At 48.0% G+C, this 26,171-nt stretch overlaps 1 protein-coding gene across 7 annotated transcripts in view; it reads right to left on the bottom strand.

The window, feature by feature from the left end:
- Positions 1–4,745: 4,745 nt before the first annotated feature.
- The window catches only part of LOC144121606 (rab5 GDP/GTP exchange factor-like), a 116,423-nt gene continuing 94,997 nt past the window's right edge, over positions 4,746–26,171 (bottom strand). For all 7 annotated transcript variants that reach the window (XM_077654907.1, XM_077654910.1, XM_077654909.1 and 4 more), the window contains 8 exons: positions 25,904–26,073; positions 18,405–18,523; positions 16,601–16,727; positions 15,368–15,858; positions 13,470–13,706; positions 12,013–12,243; positions 10,321–10,546; positions 4,746–5,065 (listed from right to left, as the gene is read on the bottom strand). In XM_077654907.1, coding sequence (XP_077511033.1) covers positions 10,343–10,546; positions 12,013–12,243; positions 13,470–13,706; positions 15,368–15,858; positions 16,601–16,727; positions 18,405–18,523; positions 25,904–26,073 — 1,579 coding nt within the window. In that variant the 3' untranslated portion in view covers positions 4,746–5,065; positions 10,321–10,342. The remainder of the gene's footprint in view (positions 5,066–10,320; positions 10,547–12,012; positions 12,244–13,469; positions 13,707–15,367; positions 15,859–16,600; positions 16,728–18,404; positions 18,524–25,903; positions 26,074–26,171) is intronic.

The raw sequence follows: 26,171 nt of genomic DNA, 5'->3' as shown, positions 1-26,171 counted from the left end.
GTCCCATCTAGCACCACCCTGCCCATGCTGACTAGGCACGCCCATTGAGAAGGCTCACCTAGACTGCCCACTAACATCGGGTAGGGGATGCCCGCTGAGGTGTTGGCCTAATCGGTTGCAAGCTGCCAGGAGCAGCGATTTTTGAAAATTGTAAATTATAGTGTCCACACAGAGCTTTTTAATTTGACTTGAATACTAACAAAGGCCACCTCTACAGGTCTGTTTCACTAGAATATGACCATAAAAATTATTTCAGAGTCCCCTTAACCACCTGTGTTATAAGTACATTGTTTTCATGCTTTACATATCAGCCCTTTAGTGTTTGACCACTGGACGAGTTGACCATAACGAACGATAATCAGCACATAAGGCATATTTCCCGGTGCTTTTGTGTGCCAAATTCTAAGAAATAAAAAATATGATCCAAATAAATTATTTCCTTTCACATTCGATTGCCCTTTGCAACTGAAACAGGGTGCTGAATTGGAAACTTTTTGTTTGTTTCATTTACAGTTCAGTGAAGCAGTTCATTTCCAGTTCACCTTCAGAGTGTAAAAAATAAATGTTAGCCCAGGCTCAAACTGGTTCACACTTGTACATTAAAGCGTAACTTCACGCATTATGTTTTACCATTGAGAAGAATCTGAAAATTTGTATGTACATGTTTGGGGCCCCCTATTTCACAAAAATAATGATAATGGCTCAAAAACTAAAAATTCATGCACGGTACACATTTCTGCGTTCACAGAAATGCAGCCTTATTGTTCAAAAAAACTCATTTATGCCCAATTATTTTCTTTATCCATTGAAGCAGTTTCCACAATTAAAACTGAGCTACTGTGTTGTTTCGTAAAAGAGTCCATGGCTTGAGAGAAGAATTGTTACAGCTCCAGACAGCACTTCATAGTCTCACCGCAAAACTTCACAACATCCATCTTTATGTCCTGTTTTTGAAAAGCAATCCTTTTTTTCTAGGCATGAAATGGCCCTACCATTCTGTCCAACTGGAATCTGAAATGTTGCCAACATCAGTGACTTAGTGAAAACAGCTCTATAGTTGCTGGGAAAAAAGGTTTGAAAAGGCACGTGCACAATTGTTAGATGCCGTGCTGCGTAGGGTTACGGTAGGTTCTCCGGAGTCTTCTGATCCTTTGTGGCAATTTCGCTGCAGGTAGGCATTTTGTTTCAGTGCAGATAATTTAAAATTTTTCCGTTTCATGGCCTCATTTGAAGCAATTTCCACGGGAAACGTTCTGCATGTGGTGTCACGAGCTGTACACCCGTCGATATTTGCTCTGCGTTTGCTGCAGGAAAAAATTTCGAGTTTGTTTTGTGTCATTTTAGATAATGATTGATACTGTCATTTATGTTCTTCAGTTTAGCCAAATTAATGCACACTAGAGAGGTATTGTGCAAGTATCCGTGGAATCGTACTTATTTTGGTTGAAAACCAGCTTCACTTTCCTAGTTCCTGCTGTTTTACAACTGTTTCCCTGATCTTGAAAACCTGTTAATGAAACTAAAAGAGGGAGGTACAAGAAGTATAATGCAATACAAGCCTGGATATATTGAATCCGGATATTTCGAATTACTGGCTATATCGAACACTTTGAAAAACAAAGTATACGAAATTCGCACTGTATATCACTAATTTCACCGGTTGCTCCATGCTCCCGCAAATGGCGCTTCTAAGACGCGATGCTCACTTTGTGCCTTTGGAGACTGGTCGGCTGCGTGGCATTAGGCACCTGCTGGCAGCGCTAGTGCTGTGAAACCATGTGACGAGGTGAGCGTAGGGTGCTCTTCGATCCCTTTACACATTTCGATGCCAAACCGCTGTCATGCAGCGAAGCCAACCTAACTAAGGCCTAGCAGCGGCTCTTGCCTGGCGTGCTTTGCGGAAGTCGACTGTACCTTAATTTTATTGAGTGATTATCTTAATTATAGTGTATTGCTAATAGAATTAGAGATCTTATGATAGGCAATGGTTAGTTGCAAAGAACTTTCCACTGTGGCTTCGATGCGACCAGGTTAGGCCTAGCGAGTGGTGTGCCGACAGCATGCCGGCGGTCAGCACGCCACAAGGTTGATTGCAATATATTCTTGCCTCTAGGGTACAGCTAAGCTTATCTATTGCCATTTTTATCTACCAAACTATTTCACGGTCCCCTTCGAGTTCTATATATCCGGGTTCGACTGTAGTCAACTCAAAACGTTCGAAAATCCTCCGGAGCTGCCCTTTTAACTAAACATGCTGGTTTAGGCAAAACTGCAAAAATTCAGCTTATATGAAGAGAAGGTGAACAAAGCTTAAACTGCTTTAGAGAGGATAATCCCTGTTTAGAAAATGGGAGCTGGTATGTAGCATAGTGTGACAAGGCCTATCACCCCCCTAACAAACGCTTTTTTTTTTTTACAAAATTCGAATCGATATAGTCTTTCAGTACCTGTACCACCGTCTGTTGGCTGAACAAAAATCTGCATTGGGTGAGGCTCACTTGCTCTAAATCGGACACAAAACACACGCATGCTACAGAACACGTGACAAACTGAACTAGCCATAAGCCAAAAATGACTCTGCTTGCAACGAGCCAGTTCATTAAGAGGTAGCAGTGTGTCATCCAGCATGTCTAAGGAAAGCACACAATGCATAAAGTTGAAAAAAAAAAAGTCACTCTCTTGGCTGTCTGCACGGTAATCAAGTGGGCGACAAACTAACATGATCACGCAGGTTTGATTGCTGTTCCTTCTTTTGTTGACATCAGCAAAAAGCAGGCCACCTAGAACAGTACAGCTGGGCCAGCAAACAGTGTAGCTATAAGAGAGCAGCATTCTGTATATGGTTTTGTGTGATGTTGCCCGGGAATGCCTCAATGGCATATTGATGTGTCACGTACCGGCGGTAGTACACAACAGAATGCATCGTTTTCAGCATTCACGCAAACTGTACCACCCCCTGTACGATGAGACGAAATGAGTTGCAGTTCAGTCTCCCCTCTGAGGTAACAGCGCAGTCAAAAGTGACTGCCTGCATAACAAGTGCATTGTCTTATCAGAAATGATTACTCCGACCCATGTCACAATCTTTGGTGAAGACCAGTCTGCACACAGGTCTCCTACCCTCTGCCAAGGCACCATAAAAATCGGAGCAATGATGCTTTAGATGACAGCAGACACCACTCACTGGCTTATAAATTCACAAGTGGGGTCACACGGATCGAATAACATGACCAAAGTGTAGACGTGATAAGTTTGCAAGGTATAATCATGCTGGAATTAAAACTATTTTTCTTCTTTGACTTTGTTCCGGAGAGAAAAAGACTAGGCATTTAAGTACTTTACGTCTCGCATATTCCAGCGTTGAGTTCGCCTTCGATATGAAAGTATGCCGTCTTCGGTGACAAGTTTGACTGCTTCACTGCTGCTTAGATATGTGATGCGCCATGCTGGTCGCCTCTGTGGCTATGTACTTGTGACTGGAGCTTCCATTGGTCGCCCAATGCGACCAAGTTTCCAAAAGTTTGAAACCGACCTGCGGGACTCATCAACCAATTATGCAACCAAATGCTGCAGAGTATGCTTTTGTTTCTGCATAATTAGATTATACAGCAAAGCGTGACTCTCCACTTTTTTTTGTTGAAAAAATTTGTTACATTGAAGTAAATACAGTAAATGTGGTTTTTTGAGCCACATTAAAATGGCGTACAGATGTTATTAACTAGATGGCGATGATGATGAATTTGTACAGCACATTTCCCAGTTCCCAAGCGCTTCACCCGGATAAGATGAGCAACAGGCCATGGGAAAGCTTGTACCCATTTTATCACCAGCAGGCATCTAGCAGTACTGGGGATCGAACCCTGCACCTCCAGTGCGCAAGGTGCTCAAATCACTAGACCATCGTTGGGGCATTGTTACTGGCTAGCTAACTTCACCTACCACTGTCATGTTACCAGACGACTGTTTCAGCAACAAATGTGCCTTAGCTCAGAGAACCTCCAACAATCACGAATCCACATTGGACCTTTGCTTTCGAGAGTTAATTTTTTCTCCTCTTATTCTGTATGCCGCAGTGATAAGAATCGGGTGTGCAGTAATATTAACATTTTTCACAGATATAGATTAATGGGACAAGCTTCTGAAATCGACCAATTATGCAAAACTTTGTGCCCGAGACACGCACGAATGCAAATGGCACAACATGACTGTGGGGAATGGAAAAGCACAGTTCTGACATTATAGCATATGCTATGCATGTACAGCACATCTTTGTGTGCAAAGCTGATGCTCTTTGTGTCGGAGGCAGCAGCTAACATTCAGCTTTAGGCCGAGAAACCAGAGACATTACTTGTAGATGTAATGCAAGGAAGACATGTTCCGACAGCTGGACACTGGGACATGCCACAATGGCGTGGTGAACGAAATAGCCAGAAATGACACTGCTGTGCCTGCATTTGCAGGGTCCAAAGCCTTTACAGTCTCAACATCCTCAGCCATGAGGCATCAGCATGTGGACTGGCGAGTGTGTCATAGTAGTATGCTGTGTTTGAGCTTAGAAACAAGACCTGAAACAGTGCCTTGAATTCGCACAACCAAGTAGTAGCACTTGTTACAAGCATGCGACAACAGCTGTTCCCACCTGCACCAAGCACACACTTCTTTGGAGGAGACACAAATATAGCACAAACACACAAGTATACCACCACAACAGCACAAGTGCAATAAATGAAACAACACAGAGGAAGTAGAGGTGAAGGATTAAATTTATATATAATATATATATACCTATATACACACAAAAATTTGTCTCAACCTTTTTTACAAGTCGGGGAGTCTGTAAAACATGCCCTTGTCATCTTCAGTGAAGACAGTTGTTCCTAAAGAACGGCGTTTCACGAGCACACAAACAGCCATGTTGCGCAACTTTGTGGCACTAGTCTGCCTGGCACTAGGACATGCACTGTCAGTTGCGGTGAGGCACAGATAATTTGTTGTCGCACAGTCCAGACACATCCCCAGTCTTCTGCGACGGCCTCTGCTGCCTTGTTGCATTGACGAGTGCCTCCTGGAGAGGAGAAAAGAGAAGGGGGGGGGGGGGGGGGGGGGGGGAGCAAAAGGAACCTCAGTAAAATAGAAGCAAACATGGGCACACTGTGATGAGTACACGTGACATGTACTGAAGGCATAACAAGGCATGCCCTACCCTAATCACCCCAGAGTATGCAGCCCTACAAGGACAAGTTCTTTGGTGCAGGCCAGCTCAGACATGCAGGTGCATTTGAGGTATTGATCAATCAACAATATATATAGATTAGGGAACAAATGTACACAGTAGTGAGATACTATTGCCCTGATGTTTAACAATCCGACACAGGTGCCAACCATTTAATTAGTAGGTGCCATATTTCAGTGTACAATAACCCTGTAAAATCAGTCACAGGAGGTGCATGCTAGGCATATGCCAATGCACCTGTTGCATGCTGGGCTGTTCCCTGAAGTTGCCATCCCTGGTACACAAGGGAGAATTCCATCCCTCACAAGGGTGGAGTGCGCAAACATTACAAAAACATCATGCCTTTTGGTGCCGGGGCGGGTCTATCACGGGGGCCCACCGCTGTGTGTCAGGGAGGTTTGGCTCGGCCGGCACAAACACTCCCTCCCCGATGGGGAGACAACCAGCGGCCGTAGACAGTGAAAGCTTACGAAGAGATGGTCAAGATAAACTAATTGAACCGAGATGTGACGGCGGGGTCCAGACTGGTGCCCACCTACCTCTCCGTCATGGCAGCGGGGCAGGGACTTTCGCCAGCCGGCGACGTCAACTTCCCCACCACAAAAGCCTCCCCCCCCCCCCCCCCCCCCCCCCCCCCCCTCCCGCGTGGCGTCGTCGCGTGAAGTGCCAAGAGGACCCGCGACGCGCGGCGCCTTCATCACTTGATGTTTCCGACACAAAACGCGGCTCCAGGTGAGCCTGAATGGTGCGCCCGGTGCTCGTGGACGGCGTGGCGTCGTCGCGTGAAGTGCCAAGAGGACCCGCGAGATGCGCGGTGCCTTCATCACTTGATGTTTCCGACACAAAACGCGGCTCCAGGTGCGCCTGAATGGTGCGCCCCGGTGCTCGTGGACGGCATGGCGTCGTCGCGTGAAGTGCCAAGAGAACCCGCGAGATGCGCGGCGCCTTCATCACTTGATGTTTCCGACACAAAACGCGGCTCCAGGTGCGCCTGAATGGTGCGCCCGGTGCTCGTGGACGGCGTGGCGTCGTCGCGTGAAGTGCCAAGAGGACCCGCGACATGCGCGGCGCCTTCATCACTTGATGTTTCCGACACAAAACGCGGCTCCAGGTGCGCCTGAATGGTGCGCCCGGTGCTCGTGGACGGCGTGGCGTCGTCGCGTGAAGTGCCAAGAGGACCCGCGAGATGCGCGGTGCCTTCATCACTTGATGTTTCCGACACAAAACGCGGCTCCAGGTGCGCCTGAATGGTGCGCCCGGTGCTCGTGGACGGCGTGGCGTCGTCGCGTGAAGTGCCAAGAGGACCCGCGAGAGTCGCGGTGCCTTCATCACTTGATGTTTCCGACACAAAACGCGGCTCCAGGTGCGCCTGAATGGTGCGCCCGGTGCTCGTGGGCGGCGTGGCGTCGTCGCGTGAAGTGCCAAGAGGACCCGCGAGATGCGCGGTGCCTTCATCACTTGATGTTTCCGACACAAAACGCGGCTCCAGGTGCGCCTGAATGGTGCGCCCGGTGCTCGTGGATGGCGTGGCGTCGTCGCGTGAAGTGCCAAGAGGACCCGCGAGATGCGCGGTGCCTTCATCACTTGATGTTTCCGACACAAAACGCGGCTCCAGGTGCGCCTGAATGGTGCGCCCGGTGCTCGTGGACGGCGTGGCGTCGTCGCGTGAAGTGCCAAGAGGACCCGCGAGATGCGCGGTGCCTTCATCACTTGATGTTTCCGACACAAAACGCGGCTCCAGGTGCGCCTGAATGGTGCGCCCGGTGCTCGTGGACGGCGTGGCGTCGTCGCGTGAAGTGCCAAGAGGACCCGCGAGAGTCGCGGTGCCTTCATCACTTGATGTTTCCGACACAAAACGCGGCTCCAGGTGCGCCTGAATGGTGCGCCCGGTGCTCGTGGACGGCGTGGCGTCGTCGCGTGAAGTGCCAAGAGGACCCGCGAGATGCGCGGTGCCTTCATCACTTGATGTTTCCGACACAAAACGCGGCTCCAGGTGCGCCTGAATGGTGCGCCCGGTGCTCGTGGACGGCATGGCGTCGTCGCGTGAAGTGCCAAGAGAACCCGCGAGATGCGCGGCGCCTTCATCACTTGATGTTTCCGACACAAAACGCGGCTCCAGGTGCGCCTGAATGGTGCGCCCGGTGCTCGTGGACGGCGTGGCGTCGTCGCGTGAAGTGCCAAGAGGACCCGCGACATGCGCGGCGCCTTCATCACTTGATGTTTCCGACACAAAACGCGGCTCCAGGTGCGCCTGAATGGTGCGCCCGGTGCTCGTGGACGGCGTGGCGTCGTCGCGTGAAGTGCCAAGAGGACCCGCGAGATGCGCGGTGCCTTCATCACTTGATGTTTCCGACACAAAACGCGGCTCCAGGTGCGCCTGAATGGTGCGCCCGGTGCTCGTGGACGGCGTGGCGTCGTCGCGTGAAGTGCCAAGAGGACCCGCGAGAGTCGCGGTGCCTTCATCACTTGATGTTTCCGACACAAAACGCGGCTCCAGGTGCGCCTGAATGGTGCGCCCGGTGCTCGTGGACGGCGTGGCGTCGTCGCGTGAAGTGCCAAGAGGACCCGCGAGATGCGCGGTGCCTTCATCACTTGATGTTTCCGACACAAAACGCGGCTCCAGGTGCGCCTGAATGGTGCGCCCGGTGCTCGTGGATGGCGTGGCGTCGTCGCGTGAAGTGCCAAGAGGACCCGCGAGATGCGCGGTGCCTTCATCACTTGATGTTTCCGACACAAAACGCGGCTCCAGGTGCGCCTGAATGGTGCGCCCGGTGCTCGTGGATGGCGTGGCGTCGTCGCGTGAAGTGCCAAGAGGACCCGCGACATGCGCGGCGCCTTCATCACTTGATGTTTCCGACACAAAACGCGGCTCCAGGTGCGCCTGAATGGTGCGCCCGGTGCTCGTGGACGGCGTGGCGTCGTCGCGTGAAGTGCCAAGAGGACCCGCGAGATGCGCGGTGCCTTCATCACTTGATGTTTCCGACACAAAACGCGGCTCCAGGTGCGCCTGAATGGTGCGCCCGGTGCTCGTGGATGGCGTGGCGTCGTCGCGTGAAGTGCCAAGAGGACCCGCGAGATGCGCGGTGCCTTCATCACTTGATGTTTCCGACACAAAACGCGGCTCCAGGTGCGCCTGAATGGTGCGCCCGGTGTTCGTGGACGGCGTGGCGTCGTCGCGTGAAGTGCCAAGAGGACCCGCGAGATGCGCGGTGCCTTCATCACTTGATGTTTCCGACACAAAACGCGGCTCCAGGTGCGCCTGAATGGTGCGCCCGGTGCTCGTGGACGGCGTGGCGTCGTCGCGTGAAGTGCCAAGAGGACCCGCGAGATGCGCGGTGCCTTCATCACTTGATGTTTCCGACACAAAACGCGGCTCCAGGTGCGCCTGAATGGTGCGCCCGGTGCTCGTGGACGGCGTGGCGTCGTCGCGTGAAGTGCCAAGAGGACCCGCGAGATGCGCGGTGCCTTCATCACTTGATGTTTCCGACACAAAACGCGGCTCCAGGTGCGCCTGAATGGTGCGCCCGGTGCTCGTGGACGGCGTGGCGTCGTCGCGTGAAGTGCCAAGAGAACCCGCGACGCGCGGTGCCTTCATCGCTTGATGCTTCCGGCGATGCAGAGCGCGAAGTCCCCCGTGCTCGCACACAATATTTCGTCCGCGTGTGAAGTGCTCGGCAGCGGCTCTGGAGCGGCGCCACCAACAGTCGTAGCCGTGCACGAAGTACTCGCCTGCGAGCCCGTAACTTCGTCAGTGCGCTGCACATCAGAAGTAATTGAAGCAGACGACTCCTTCTTCTTCACCATCGGCGATTTTCACTTACGGGTGCCATAGGCACGCGCCGTCTTGTACTTCAGAGGTCGCCGACCCATGACCGCCAGTGAAAGCCGCTTCCGAAACTATGCTCCGCGCGTACTGACGAACATGGCGGCTGCGTAATCCGTATTCAAAACTAAGCTCTGCGCAACAGACAGTCACGGCGAGCCGAGGTTCTCTGCTCAAATGACTAAACCCCATCGTACATGACGAGCAGCGGAGCCGCAGAGTCGAGAGGCACGCGTAGCAGACGACGCACCCGCCAAGGAGACCAATTGTGCAGCGCGCTGCTGTCACGTGACGTGCGGAGCCAATCGGAAATTACCGCGCGACCGTGAAACTTTTGCTTTTTGTGCGTTTGTTTCCGCTCTGAGGAGACCGCTGAAGCGGGAAATTTGAAGTCGGAGGAACGCGCTTTCCATAGAGACCAAGATGGCCGCGCTACATTGGGCGGTTGCCTAGAGATCGGGGCTTGAAAAGCGGCGTTTTTTCGCTACTTGGAAGAAATTTTCCACAACCCTTGATCATCAAAACAATGATTTGGCGCACTTCTTGATGGTTTTCGACAATGAAAATTTGTAATCACAAAATATGACTTGTAAAAGCAGAAAATAAATATTTCAAAAAATCGCTTTTTTGACCATTTTCCGCGAGTTGAAAGCCGCGTCCCCCCTTAATGGGGATAAGGTGGCCACAGCTGGCAAAGGACAGGGTTGATTGGAGAGACATGAGAGAGGCCTTTGCCCTGCAGTGGGCGCAGTCATGCTGATGATGATGACCACAGTGGGCAGTTTGCTCACAGTCCGGTGGGCACGTTGTGATGATGCCACAAGGTCACGTAACCTAGGTGGCCTATCTGCAAGCTAGGTTGCTTCTCCGGGGATTTTTCTTGGATTTTTCACTCACGATCAACATTGCCAACGCTAGCTTTTCTGCGACATGGGCTCGTTAACACTATCGTGTTTAAAACAACACAGCAGCCAGGGTAGACCAGCTAATGTTTCTGTGGAATGGGTGACAGTGTGGGCTGTCTTGTCTGTCTTCCATGTGACAATATTGTAAAACAGGTGGCAAATGCTGCAAGGCACACTTCGTTCTTCTAACACTCAGGCTAAAAGAGTTTACTAGACTACCTTGTGCAGACAACAGTCACACTGGCAAGTCCCAAGGTGCATGTGCCGACCCCAATTAACTCTACAGCGCAGGGACCCTGTGCGTTTTAATGCGTATGGAAGGAGGCCTGCTTCAGCTGCTGGCCAGCTAGGATGCTCACCTCAAGGAGAACGAGCGGCGCCCTACGCTTGGTCCGTGGCCTCTACGACTGGGGCAGCGCAGGGTAGCTCCGCAGCTGCTGGCGGCGGCAGAGGCGGCTCCGCTGGCTGTGCCCTCGCTTCCGCATTCGCGCTGACGACAACGGGCTGCAACGGTGGGGGCAGGCATGCCTCCAGGGTGTCAGGAGACATGGGGTCGCCAGAGGCCAGCAGCACCCTCTGCACGTCCTGTGAAAAGTTGCGCGTGCGGTGTCAGCAATGTGGCAGGCAAAAGCAGGGCAGCCGGCAAGAAAGAGTCCCATAAGACAGCAAGTGCAAGCATTCAGTCCGAAGTCAAGGCCTGATGCCAGACAGAAGGCCAGAGCAAGACAACGCAGCCATGTTACCATTCAAATGACAAAGCACTTGTGTACCCACAAGTGCAAGCAGGAGATGCCCTTCCCAAGTCCTCTATTCTCTCTTCTATGCCGCAAGTGCCCATTCATGGGCAGCTTACAGTGAAACTAAATGCCGATGGTAGTTTGCTTCACGTCAAACCTATTTCTCAAGCTGCTGTTCAAAGCACCTCAAAAAATCAAATGCTCACAGCATGAATGCGCCAGCGTAAATGCACTTCAAAATAGGCGAGGGAGCTGCCAACTTCTCACAACTGTACCTCTTTTGAAAGTGTCCAAAAAAAAAAACAGACCACGAAAGCGCATGACAACCACAACAGCAGCAATTTACTCTCTCGCTTGTTCCTGTAGCTCATATTTTAACTACCGACATTTATAATGTGAAAGAAAGCAAATGATTTCTAGCCAACCGGTCTATTATAGTATGATGCTCAGCATAGCTAAGCCAGCAAGAAAACTGGCAACAAAATGAATGCAAGAAACAAAAAATAAATGCAGCTTGGGCAACCAAATCCTAGCTACCTTTAAGTCCGTTACACTGGCCAAATTGCAATGTAAAGTTCAGAATTTGTCAAATATTTTCATCCCGCATTGTTCACTACTTATGCCTATAGTGAAGCTCTTAAAGTCCGAAAGGGTTGCCCTCACTCTACACTACATGGCTGAAAAAGAAACAATACAGGCTGAAGACTTCTCACCACGGGGGACTTTTCACCTGCCAGCAAACGTTTACAGATGCGAGCGTGGAGAAAGAAAATTCATTTCCCTGCACAGACGATTCCTTAAACGCCTGCAAGCATGAAGAGGTGTGCATGCTTCACCCGCTAGTATCAATACCAGGTGACTGCATAACTGTTCCCGAGCACACCATGCATGTAAACTTCTTGGTATTCTGGATTTAACGCCCCCAAGCGACATGTGGGCTATAACGGGCACCATAGTGGAGGGCTCCAGGTCAATTTTTTATCATTTGGGGATCTTTAACTCGCACTGACATTGCACAGTACACAGGCCTCCATCAAAATGCAGTCGCCAAGGCCGGTATTGAATCCATGTCTTCGGGCTCAGCAGCTGGGCACCCAACCACCGAGCCACCGTAGCAGATGCCTAAACTTTTGCTAGCAGCTGTACACAAAGGGCATGCGTACAAATGTAGTGCGAACATGATTCTGAGGTCATAGTGCATTGATGCATAGCACTGTGCAATAAATAAGCATGCTTTGCACGTGCAAAGTGACCAGCATTTGTGCAAGGCTCATCACTCTGCACTGACAGAGTGAACACAGAGGTGGCACACACCTCAAGGGGCGCAGTGGCAGATGGGTCAGTGGACGCAACCTGTGCCAGCGGTGCGGGTGGAGGCGTGTCCAACTGCAGCAGCAGGCCATCTTCTTCGTGCAGCTCACGGAGCACAACGTCGCGCAGGAAAGCTGGCACATATCGCACGTCCAGGTCGGCAGGCACCTTGTAACCGCTAGGTGTGAGTGGCGCCTGTGCCAAGGCCTGCTCTACTTCGCGAGAGACAGTCTCCTGCATGGCCGACAGAAGGAGCACAAACTTCAGATCACGCCCAGTATGAAGGACAAAGCAAAATCAGTGCGCTGTCTACGCCCCAGCTCGCACATTGTTCGCAGTGTAGTGGAAGCTGTGAACATGGGGCAACAGCTTCCAGAAATGTGCAGGCCGTCTGGATTCACAAGTCGATTAATCACACAGGCCTGGAAGCCAGCACCTTGCGCTCGAAACTTCCACTTTACAGCCAACAAGTTCTGACAGAATGTAGCAGTCTGTGCTGCCTGCGTTAGCCAGGTTTGAACTGCACAAGTAAGCATAGAATAGACCTGCTATGTTATGAGGTTAAAAAGCAGATGAGCTGGTTGACAGCCGCTGATACATTTCAGTACAGGAAGGCTGGAAAAGAAAAAGAAAAGACTAAGAATGCTGCATCACTGTTGCATGGCAAAGATTACAGGCTATTTCCTGGCATGTGGCCAACATGTCGGGACACGGCCTTTGCCACATCAGCAGTGCTCTGGCAAAGTGCGCTTTCAGATGGCTGTATGGAGCTTTAAAACCCTGGCAAGTGCACTTTTTTCTTCTCGCATGTCATAAAACGACAAGCAGGTGCTCCTATAATAAAACAATAACGCTTCATATGAAAGCAACAATGGCTCGTTTCAGAAACTTTGCTATATAAAATCTAAACGAGCACCAGCATTAGAATCACGTCACTGAATGGACATAAATGCTTTGATCCAAAGGAATAGCTGGTCACGATATGAGCATTCTTCTAACACGAAAGTAATTAACCTGAACAACTCAGGAGCACAACCAGGGACCACAACCTGGGACCTCAACCCGGGACTGCTTCCTCTCATGGGCAGTTGACCCCACTTAACCAGGACAACTAAGAGTTGGCAGGAGAACATCTAACGGATCACCAGCTCAAAGTGGAAATTCCAGTCTGCAGCCAGGGCTCAAATAAAAGTTTTATTTGCTTGAACAGTCAAAACAGACGCAGGATACACCACTCAACACACCACTTCCCAGGTGCCACTCCACAACTGCTTTTCAGAAGCATGCAAAGAGACCTACCAGAGTGAAAACAAATTCAAAGGCATAGGAAACACGGCACGCAGTACATGCATTTATGCTCATGCTACTAGATTTGCATTTTGGTTTGCAGGGGTACTACCTTTATTGCAAACAAAACACTGGTGATGAAACAAAGCAACACTAAGGATGCGGCCACCCACCCGAAACTCGTTGATTCGCCCCCGCAGCAGCCTCGTGCCCTCAGCGAGTCTCTCTTGGCGCTGGCGCATGTCTGAGAGCAGGGCCAGGTTGGAGTACATGAGCCGCAGGCCCTCACTGGCGCCCTGGTCGTAGCCACCGGGGGGTACAGCCTCGCCCGTCACATAGCGCTCAAACTCTTCCGCTGGCAGGTTCAACGACTCGGCTGTCAAGTTCTCGATGAAGGACACTGCACAGCACTATGGGCGAGAAGGAAGGGGGGAGTTAATGAAGAGAGAAAATGAAGGCTACAGCAATACACAGCCATCGATAGTCGCCTGCCCCAACAGCTGCAAAAGTGTTGCAGCTGGTGCTGTAGTGCACGGCAATTCACTAGAGCCCTTCAGACCAACGCACAGAAGCTTGGGTCTCTGTGATGTGCACAACAAGAAACCAGAACAGACAAATATGGCAGGCACTTTGCGATCACACTAAGTGGAGTCTTAAGACAACATTGCCACTGACAAGACATGACAACACAGAATTCATACATAACTAGCCCAGTTCAGCATGGTAAAAATATTTGGGGTGAATGAATGCTGGTACTGCTACGATGCTTAACACTTAGCTGAGCAAACCTACTCAATGGACTGCTTCTAGATGCGACATATGCCACAGAATAAGCTACACAATGTACTTTGCACTTGTCTAGAGTGCATAAATGACTGGAACCCGCTCCGTTTGAGACAAAAGTGCACATTTTGAAAACCGTGCATTTCTTGAGCAAATTTTTGTTCAAAGGGTTTCACCATATAGTGTAATCCATACAAATATGATGAAAAGGCCAACTTCCCATGCTCAGTGACATGCTTGTCTCCTTTCTTTTAACCAACTTCACTGCAAAATAGTTAAGTTACCGTATTTGCACGAATATAAAACGAGGGAGGAGTATTAGCCTCCAAGAAAACGAAAAAAAAAATATTACAGTTATTGCAGGTGCTCAAATTGTTCAGGTCAACATAGCCGAAGGCTATGTGTGAACATGACGTCGTCTTCTGTGTCTGTCAACAATGCTATTCAAGAGGTAACACTGCTTCTTGACTGCGCATTGGGAGGCTAAAGAGGAGTTGCTGGAAAAGACCCTGATGCTGGGAAAGATTGAGGGCACAAGGAGAATGGGACAGCAGAAGATGAGATGGTTAGATGGCATCACCGATGCTACGAAGATGAAACTGTGTGAACACTGGGAGACAGTGAAGGACCAGAAGGCCTGGCGTGCTGTGATACATAAGGTCACAAAGAGTAGAATGCAACTTAACGACTGAACAATAACAACGACAACACTTTAGAAGTCTGCCAAGTGCTAATGCATGCAGTCTTTCACTCATAAGGGAGTAATTACTACCTTATTACAAATCTACTCCGCTTTGGCGGATTCCCCTAAAACATTTGTCCAGTCTTTCACTCAGTAGCAGCCTCCCTGCTGCCGCACCTCCACTTCTTGCAATCGCCTCTTCTTGCCTCGTGCTGCACAGTTCTGTACCTGTTTCCCTTTTTTACCTTCTCTACTCCACATGGCTCCTTTGCTGCATTCTTTTCCTCAACGATCTGTGCCCCCGTCTCTTCATGTTTGTAGCCACTTTCTCTGCTGCCCGTGACTGCCACGAGCTTTGTCTTGACGGCCCAAGGTCGCCAAGAAGTTGGCTTTTCCTCACTGCTCTTGAGCCTAGTGGATGAGCTTGCTATAGGTGTCTCGATGAGCAGCGAAAAACGCTTGTGCTTTATTCGATTCTGAAGTAGACAATTTGAGCAAAGAAGCTCGTGTTATATTCCTGCAAATACGGCAACCTAGAAAGAAAACAGAACCCGCCTAGCCCCAAGGCCAGACAAGAAAGAGACTGACAATATTGAGAGCTCTCACCAGGTTGGTGAAGTAGTAGCCGGCCTCTCCGCTGAGCAGCCGGCTGGGGGCGCTGAACCGCGTCACGTATTTGATGTTGGAGTGGAGCAGGGGCGGGTTGGCACGCAGCACCACATACACCATGGCCGGCAGAAACTCGTCGGCCGACGCGGGTCGTGGGCCCTGAGGCCCCATGCGTAGGGCCTCGAACAGCTGCTGGCTGCAGCGCACTACACAGGCCAGCTTCTCGCGGGGACTGTGGCGTGAGTCGAGCTCGATGATGTGTGTGATGGCACGGTCAACGACGTCGCGCACGGGCGGCTGCCGGTCATCCAGCTCCAGCTCGAGGTGCCGTGCCGCCACCCAGCTAAGGGAGCGGATGCGCCGCTGGATTGCCAGGTCCTTTTCCTCATCTGCTGTCGAGATGAACTCGAAGATGGACTTGTAAGTGAGACTCATCAGATAGTTCTCGGTCAAGTCCATGAGCTGCTCCACCTCGTCAGGCTCCAAGCCTGTGCGAAGATCGCAATGAATGAGCATCGAGGCATGGAGTCGCAATATGTGCTAAGAAATCCCACTGCGAAGGTATGGCACCATCAGCATCCCACAACAAATGACACCCCTACAAACTCGCAACGCAGAGGTACTCTACTGCAAAAACTGAAATAGCCTTCCCTTACAGCATGGTTCAGGTGTCCGCCGATATGCGAGACAGATACTGCACCATTTTCTTTTCCTAAAAAATTTTTTTTTCAATTTTCTAATCAACATCATTCCTCTGGATTGCCATATCTCGCTTAAAAGCAGTACAACCCCAAGCCTTAAAGCACAGATGAGGTGTCATACTAGGCAATGCATTAAGGAAGTAGATTGTCAGAACTTGCATGTCTATAATCCCGCACGTGCACAATGTGCGCTTGAGGTACAGCCCTCGTCCAAAGAGCCCAAAGGGCCTTAATAGCATCAGTAGAAATTCTAAAATTTGGTTAGGTGAGGACGACAGTTTCTCTCTCACTTTAAAGATGCTTGGAACGCTGGTGATGCATAATGAGCCCCACAGCATGGCCTAGAAGCAAACCGCCTGGGTTCTATACTTTTAACACAAGCTGTGCCTGCCTAAGCACAAGCTACTGCTTCAAGCCCAGGCTGAGAGCATTGTGGCACCAGCTGATGAACCCTCAGAAGATCTGCAACAATCTGCAGCATTTGGCTAACCCTCAAACTTGCACTGGCATAACTCAAAGGCACACACACCTTGGTAGTGGGCGTGCGTCTCAAAGCGCTCATGCATCTTCTGGTAGAAGTCTTGCACCAGGCTTGACAGCTCGTCAATAGACTGGTCCCGGGACATCTTGTGGATGCGGTCGACTGCTGCTTTGACCTAGAAATGACACCAGTGTAATCACATATCACAAGATGCTAGGCCCACAGTGAGTTGCTTCTGTGGCTATGTTGAGTTGAGTTGAGTTTAATGGCGCATAAGCGACTAAGGCTATCATGCGCCAAGCTCAAGGTATAAGAAATTTTTTTCTGTAGAATTTTTCAAAGGTATATAAAAAAATATGGCGATGTAGAATGCCTAAAAGGTTATACCCTTCTCCCCAGTATTGAGAGCAAAAACAAGATATTAAAGGATTCAAAGGAGGCTGGGTACCCTCATCAGCCGTCCTTGGCTGGGCAAGGACTGGAGGCCCCCAACCAATCAAAATAAAAAACCTCAGGCCTTTTCTCTGGAATGCAAAAGTGGCTGAGGTGCATTAGACAAAGTACTGGGTCATGTTTTATATATTTTTAAGAACGCCAGCTTCTGCTAAAAATCCAAAAACGCAGGACATGTCCACTATTGCATTTTCACCTAAAAGCCGTGATGGATGAAAAGGGATGCGTTGGTTATAAAATGGAGAGAAGCACTTTTTCCGTAGCTTTTCCAGTTTCGAACATGAAATAAAAATGTGACTGGCTGTAAGTTCATCTCCACATGTACAAACTGGTTTGTCTTCTTTTGTTAGCAGGAAGTTGTGAGTAATGTGTGTGTGGCCTATACAAAGGCGGCAGATAATGACTTCGTTGAAATGTTTCTGATGCACACATGACTTCCATTCACCAAGCATTGGTTTTACTAAGTGTAGCTTGTTATTTACTTCGCTGTCCCAAGTGGACTGCCAAATTTTCTTTGCCTTACATTGTAGTAATTTCATGCAATCTTTATAGGGCACATTTGCATTCTTTATTAGCTTGCCACAAGCTTGAGCAGCACACAAATCTGCTCTTTCATTGCCCTTTATGCCGACATTTCTGTGGCTATGTACTGCAGCCATTAGGGAAAGGCGACAAACCAGAACGCAGGCCTGGTCCAACACCCAGTAGGCACCTAAAACTGTGCATGGTCACAGCCATCTCCAGTAAAGTATGTATCTATGCCAGCGCAGGGGCAGTCGACTTGTGCTGGGTGCAAACCGTGGCTGGAATCATAGTTTGACTTATAACCTCCTCTTTTCCTGGCAATAAGCAGCAAAACGATAACAACGATGATCGTAAGTCAGGCCTGTGGGTATTTCAGCCATAATGGGAGCTTTTCTGAGGGTTCCTCAACCCCCATGTTTTCCATGCTCCTTCTGCATGCACAGCCCCAGCCAAATGTTCCCAGGCCACTGGGCATATTGTTTGACCATGTAGTAAGATTCTTAAGGCACTGCTGGCCCTCAAAATGTTCTGCAGGAGTGAGGACAAGAGGCTTGAAGCGCTTGAGTGCAATAGCAACCACTCAGTATGGACCGTTAGCAACTAAGGTGGTTGAAAAAATTTGTCACCAAATATGTGCCCACTCCACATGCTGGTCCCTTAAGGATTCTGCCGAATGAAGCAGTGTACATTTTAGCAGCAAGTTTATTACCAGAACTATTACTCTAAAAAAAAAAGAGCTTGCTTTTTCAGCTCTTTCCCAGGATGTATGCACTCTGGACAATGATAATTGCAAGCACTAGCCAGTGTCGGAGTGTTTTTTTTTTCAGTGCAAAGCTCGCCCACAAAACCAGATACACCAGAAAGCAAGGCCTACCTGTCGGATGACATCACAAGCAGCTGACTCCTTCAGGCCACGCAGGAAGTCCTTGAGCTCCTTGGTTGCGGGATTGCTTTCTAAGCTGCTTAGCTGAAGGTCCCTGGAGCTCACAGACTCTGGAGAGAATAACGCAAGAGAAGCCACAAAAGCTTAGAAACCTCAAGAGAGTTCCCAAAAGAAACACAAACACAACCACACTCGAAAATTGTAACCTTATTAACTGCACTGCTACACTGTTTGCCAGAATGGCCATTTCTAAGCAGACGTAAAATGACCTCTCGGTTTGCAAGCAGACCCGACATGGACCGATACGACTTGTTTTCTGTGGCGACAGTGTGGCATAAATAGCGACCAAAAAGATGACTGCACTGCGCTCTGCTGCTGCTAGGAATACCATTACTTTCACAAAGCTCTGAGCAAGCAAGAAAAGAAGAAAAAACTCATTTATGCATGCATGTTACATCTGGTTTGGAGCAGTTCTACAAGCGACCCCTGCCAAAACGTATGGGTTTGAATACAGATTCCAGACACTGATAACACAGTGCTGTTTTGAAATGAAGCATGTGCTGCCTAGATGATGGCGAGATCATTTCCATGCACAGTCACTGCGTATGTTATCATGAGCCAATATTTACCTTGCGCTACATTTATGCTGCGATTTCATTTCAACATGTGCAAGCCGACCCAGCCCTATGGTAATGGTACCATGAGTGGCCAATTCCAGATGGTTGAGTAAAAAACAAAAACAAATGGCAACATCAGCAGCGTTCCTAATTCATGTTTGTCAAACAAGGACACTACTGTGCTGTGAAAAGCACATCGTTTTACACAAGACAAAACTCCAGGACCCAAACACCAGCTGCCCTGACAGATGTGGGGAGCCAAATGCACACACAAAAAGAGCAAATGTGCTGGCACTCCTGCCAGCACAAAGCTCCAGGAAACACAATGTGACTATCACCATGCCTGTCCCGAGCTGCTCAAGATGTGGCGCTTGCACAAATAAAACAAAAAGACGACCAGGAAACTGTAAGTTGTAGAGGACACCAGAGCACCGTTAACGTAAGAGTCAAGAGAGGCAGCAACACGGCAAGACACCATGAGAAATATAAAGTGGGAGATGAGCAGGAGGGGGCGGGGGAGGGAGGCAGGTAGAAAGAAGATCCGCGACCGTGTCTGGGAAGCGGAAACAAAGAGATGGCACAACGAAGAATGGGTGAAATCATCCCCGACAGTGTGCTTCAGAACAAAACATGCCACAGCTTCAGAATTCTGTGATGCTCCGCTACAAAAAGGAATTAACGGCCGTATCAGCCTCAACATGAGAAGCAGTACAGAAATATGGCTCATGTGCTCTCCAGTACTAAAGCGAGTTAGCAATGAAACAACCTGCACAGCAAATTCCAGAAACGAGATATTTCTCGATTGACTGGGGATGCAGAATGAAGTCTATCAAAATGAGAAAATGTAAAATGTAGAAATGCACAAACAACGCAGCTTCATGCTCGCCCTTCCCATCCCCGTTTCTCTTCCCTCTCGCACTTTCTCTCCTAAGCAAGGAGAGGGGGATTTCCTAATCCCACTTTGCCACCTGCCAACCGTGGCAGGTGGTGGTCGTTAAGTTAAATTAATTAACCAAGTAATTAGAAGTCTCACAGATGACGCCATAGATTCCACGGCAGAATGCAGGGCTATACGGCTACTAAATCAAAGCTATAAAAGCTTTTGCTGTAAAGGAAAACCTGTTCAGCTTAAACTAGCATCGCAAACCAGAAGTGCGCTTGTCTTCCCAGTTTACGACAGCTATGGACCCGAGACAAGAAAAAAAAAAAAGCTGTGCTATGTACAGGGAGGCTGTGCATGTAATGCAAATGGTACCTGTGGACAAAACAAAATATTTTACCTGTGTACTTTCACCTATAGTATAGAACTAGCCTGATTCATGTTTCTTTTTAACCATATGGTTTACCATAGTACGCATTCATAAAATGGTTGTAAAGGAATACCTCGCTGCAAAGTACAAAAGTCTGGCATATGCGTGGTAGCGCTTCATTTCGGCCTGACTGTACACACTGCGTGAGAGACAACCCACTGCACAAGCAATGCAACAACTGCTACCCTCTCACCAAATAATGAAGCAGCTCCCTCGAGGAGGCTCCAATGAAACTGTCTCAGCATCGTTACAACACTGCCACGAGACTTGCCATCTATGCCACCCCACAGCTCTGAGCTTGCACGGCATTACCTCTCATGGCCCTTTTATACGGGCACAGGCGATTTAACAAGCAGCATTTTTCTGGGAGCTCATTCCTCTCTTTAGAAGCACAAGCAAAAAATAAAGCAAACAACTCACTTCATTAGCTACATTACATTGCAGATGATGCAAATGGCACACCCAATTGGCATTTCTTAGAAAAAGATTAGTCAAAATTGTAAGCAAAATTATCCTTCACGAGTTAATGTCGAGACCTAGGTACGTCTCCCCATCCATCATTCATACGACTGCTGTCAAGGGTGTTTTACATTCCCAAAATGGAGGACAAAGAAAAAAGAAGTAAACTGTCATATGCCCTTTCCTGTACCTACCTACTATAAGCATGAATGCATAGAATTCCAAGGAAGTATCACTTTAGCATGCTAAGCTTTAAAGGAGCACAGACACTAAATATCCGCTTCAGTGTTTTCTCCTTTCAAATGATGCATCAGACATTAGAATACGTGGATCATCTCACGGTGACCACGACCGCTAAACAATTTATAGCTGAATTTATTCTTGATGCTGTTTCGGTTTCAGCTTCAACAACCAAACAATAGAGGTGATGTGTAAGAAGTGCTTAGGTCACGCGAGGCATGAAGAAAACTGCGACATATGATCACTGATACGTAGTTTAAATTGATTTCAGTGTTTAAGAGGGGACGCGGTCTTCGGAGGTGAATTTTTTGTATAATTCAATTAAATTGAGCATGCTTATTGGAAAGTTCACTGAATGCTTAAAAACTAAATTTCACTAAGATATCTTAGGTAAATTTGATATATATTTTTATATACTTCACCACTGCACAAAACTTGCAGAAAGCCCAGTGTGTCAACACTACAAAGTAGGGGTCTGCAGTCACTCTTAAATTTCACCCAAAGGAATCGTTGATGCATTTACATTCTCCAAATAATTTTAGCAGCCTGATATTTTTCTACACAGATTGTTTTACATCCATGCTTGCATTGTCTTACTACACTTTCTGCAAGCAGAGCAGTCAGGTCAAAAAACATTTCTGACAAAACTGGCATTTTCAGGGAGATTTCAGCCAGCTTTTGTTACCTACAGTAACAAAAACATTTTTTTGAAGTCACTTCTGGGCTGTTTTCAGAAAAAATTTTTGGGATATGATTAAAAAGACATTACAGATATGAAATCTGGTGTTTTATAAAATTAGTTTTTTTTTTACAAGATTTTCGTGATTTCAAAGCTGCGTCTCACCTCAAGCCAACCTGCATCAAGAGCTGGAATGATAAGTGGTGTATCAGCAATTATATTGCAGGCTTTCTTTCATATGACATGTGTCCTAAACACTGCTCAAGCATGACAGCCATCATTCAGTCACTGAAACCAAAACTGAAGCAGCATCAAGAAGAAATCGAATTATAAATTGCTTAGAGGTCGTAGGCAAATACCATGTGATAACCTATGCATTCTAATTTCTTATGCATCATTACAGAGAAGAAAACATACAACTAAAATTACGTGTCTATAGTTCTTTAAGGCTGCCCCAACACAGCCTGTGGCGCCACCTGTCAATTTCTATCCAGCCAGTTTTGGCCTTGGGACAGCCTAACAGGTAAGGAGACACCAAAGTCAGCAAGAAAAAAAGAGGGAGCAGTGTGGCTCTCAAGTCACATGCTAACTGTAGTTAGCATGTGACTGTAGTTAGAGAGTCCATGGTAAAATATGAGAACAGGATTCCTACCCAGGACAACCTGGACTTTAGCGCATCACAATTTTTGCCGGGAGAATAAATACTGGATGGTCACTTTAGCTGGCAACCTCTTTTGCACAATAGCAAAAAGATGCGAGCCACTAAACAGGAGTAAAATGGTGGCAATGCCACCATGCAAGCGAGTTCTAAGTTCTAAAGTAAAAGCGCAGAGGTAGCAACACTGCTGCCCTTGATTTATGGGTATATGCTGCACAGCATGGAAATGTGTCGCTTCTACAAAACACAGATTTGAGCAAAGCGCTGTCACGAGAAGTGCAGAGGGAAAATGAGGGCAAAGAACACCAAAGCAATGAAAGATGGCTGTTTTCACCAGCTGCACTTTGCCAGTCAGCCAACAAGGAAGCCCCTGATACATATGCAAGCAATGAGAAAAATTAAACAGTGAGAAAGATCAAACAAGTAAAATTTGCCGATGATCAAAGAATGCCCCATAAAAGCACCACATTACCTGCCAGCTGCCGACATGAGGGCCTGCCTTCTTTTGTGCTGAGCCATTAGGTTTGCGTCCCCGCTTCCTGACAGATGCCAGTCCCCCAGACTTCACAGCAATGCTATTCTACGTCACAATGGCCTGGATACAGCTAGCCTCACAAAGCATGCGGATGGAGATGCATCATCAAATGTTTTCGATGGAGACTGGACAACACAACTGGTAAGGAGCTCCAGCTAAGTCAAGCCAATCAAAGACACTAATGCGAGAGTATGAATACTGTTATCCACACGGCTTGCCCTTACCTGACACCACCCAAAGCTGGAGAGATGAATAGAGAGAGTGAGTCGAGCGTAACTTCTCTAATGAAGACAAGTAAGCCTGCAAGGCAATGCCTTTAGTGCTGCACGTATCACAAGGAGTTTGTGAAACAGAAGCAAACAATAGTGCTAGATGAAGCATGGTGCAATTGTGCTTCCTTTGGCTGATAGGTAAAGCTGATGTGCTGTCTTTATTTTTCAGTTCTTTCGAATTTCTATTATTCCAAACACTTTACAGGCCGTGCAGTTGCTGTGTTCTCCATAAGGACTGCGGTGAAGACCTGTTGCAGCCAACCAGATAGCGGACTACACGGTGCTGACGCATAGTACTAGCAAACAATGCATCTAATGAATTTTGGCAGCATGACATGCAAAACAGGAAGTGTAAATTAAAAAGAAAAAATCGAAGAAAGAAAACTGGCTGGGCCTTTGCAATGCCATAACTGCTTAGAAAATACATTTTAAGAACATTGACTCGCATTAAAAAGCAGAATAAATGCTGCCTCATAAATGCGAAAAAAAAAAAATTTGCTGCGGTTCAACTACTGCCAAACCTGGTTAGAGAGCGAAAGCTGTTGTGTATCGGGCAAGTATATGCAGCTTGGCGTCTGTAATGTTGAGTGCGTTCTGCACACTGGATAGGCAGTGCACCCACCCTGCCACCCTGGCAGGTGACAGTTAAATTAATGATTGATCATGAGAGGTTGGTCACCCAATGAATGCTGCGGCCTATTCTACTGCCCTCTACCGGCGAATCGAAAAGTCAACGGTCAAGGTCAAAGGTCAAGTAGTGCGACACCATGGTGGACCACATATGGTAAGGTAGCGTAGTGAAGCTTTCACTTCAAAAATACATTTTTGTGTGTGTGTGCACACATGCAAACACCCACCTACACACACATGCCCCCCCCCCCCCCCCCCCCCCCCCCCCCCCCACTTGCACGCATGCGCACACATGCACTACTCTTTTTTTTTCTTCCCAGTTCATTGACAACATATTTCGCACTTTGGGCCTTCCATGAATACACACGTCCACGGCAGTTTTTTTTTTGACTGTACCAACTAAAGCAATGACATGTTTTATGACCAACGATGCGATGCATGAGGCTACAGGCAAAAGTTGCCAAAAAGTGGTGAGGGTGATAGGCGAGGGTCCATGGCCTTCTCTACAAGGTGACATCAGCACAGCAGCTAACAGCACTGAGAATAAGCATTAACTGTTGCCCCCTTCTATTCTGTAGAAAATCCAAAATATAGATAGGAAGACAACTTTTTGTACACCACTTTGATAAGCTAATTCAATGCACAAAATGTATCCAACACAACTGAACGACGCAATAAGGCATAAGAGAGCGATACTGTGAAAATAAATGCTGCATGTAAGTGAATAAAAATGAACACGTGCAAACCAAACAAAAAAAGAGTTCTTCAAATGTGGAGAGTAAACCTGGAATTTTACACTCTTATCTGTCCTAACAAGATCAGCATAGGTTTTTGTCAGAACGAACGACTTGGGAATGTTCCCAGTATGTAGTCTGTTAGAGAGGTACTAGCACATTCCATTGTTATACCAGGTGGAGTAGTATACAGTGCTCTTGTAACTTTGGAAAACTGCAGAAACTTTTTTTCTCGCTGATCAAAGACACGCTATGCCTATGCGATAGTTCGACCAATGACACCAAAAAATGAGGTAGGGAGAGTGGGAGACACACTAGCCAAAGTCCATGGTAACAACCCTAGCTCCTTCTTTGCTAACAGCTGTGGTCAGAGTGCGATCTGAACGACCGCGAAGTTACCGGAAGGCAACATTCTGAACCTTCAACAAGACTTATATGATGTGCAAGAAGTTTTGAATATTACATAAGAGGCCCGAAAAAAAAAAAACGAGTTATGAAATCATTATGCAGGCACTTGCCAAGCAGACAACAACTCAAGTTCACTTGTTTTAATTCATCATAAGTGACCTAAACTGAATCTGATGTGAAGGGCAAACATCTGTGACTGATCACTTGGTTGAGGGGACATTACGGTTAACCAAAACCGTGAAATCTACACAGCATTGAGGCTCAAAATTCATCGAGTCAGACCTGAATAAATGAATGGTATTTGCACATGTCACATTTGCCTCCACTCCCTAACACTTTAACTGTGCGCAGATGCAAGTTCCAAACAGGAATACTCTGCTGAATAATGCAAATTGAGCCTAAGGCAGCTCTTCAGACGGGCTCTCAATCAGTGCAATGAAAATATGCGCGCACACACAAAAAAACTCAGCCTAAAGCACTGAAATTATGCAAGTTTTTCCTAGATGTCAATGTTTTTCCCTTTTTCCTGCAAGGCTGTGACAGCAGCTCGACAGGTATATGAAACAAAAAAAATAGAATGGCATAATGGATAACCAAAACAAAGAATGCACATGAGAGTACAGTGAAAAAATCTTATAAAGCTCCGAGTTCAAGAATGAATTCCCGAGGTCTGCAATGTACCACACACCAGGGTAACTACATACATGCATACACACATACATAAAAATGCAAAATGTCAGGCACTTAGCAATTACACGGCAGTTCTAGCTGTGTATGGCTGAAGCCTCACCACCAGATACCAGCACGAGTTGACTACCAATAAAAAGAAAAATGTGTTTTCTGCCTAGATCGAAGACCAGTTCCCGAAACCAAGTGCTCACAATGAACTTCCACAGGCCTCCAGAAGAGACCGTGTAGGTGCCGCAGCATGTAGTTGCTCTCGCTCACCTTTGACAGTGTTGGACCGGCGAATGATGCTCCGCAGAGTCTTGGTACGCTTCTCCGCATGCTGCCGCTTTTTCTCAGCAAACCTCGAGAACGGAGATGGCTCAATGAGGCCAGGCTGCGAGGCACTGCTGGGGTAGCCTTCGGGGGACTCACTCGCACTGCGGGAGAGCCTGCAGAGAAGGGAAAAAAATGGGAGGGATGATGACACAAAACTACTCCATATGCTACTAACTCAAATACAGCTAAGCATTTCGAAGGCATTTTGTGC

The sequence above is a fragment of the Amblyomma americanum genome, chromosome 2, assembly GCF_052857255.1.
Source record: "Amblyomma americanum isolate KBUSLIRL-KWMA chromosome 2, ASM5285725v1, whole genome shotgun sequence".
Lineage (NCBI taxonomy): Eukaryota > Metazoa > Arthropoda > Arachnida > Ixodida > Ixodidae > Amblyomma > Amblyomma americanum.
Note: the sequence above shows the minus strand (reverse complement) of the source record. Positions and strands in the feature narration are given on the sequence as shown.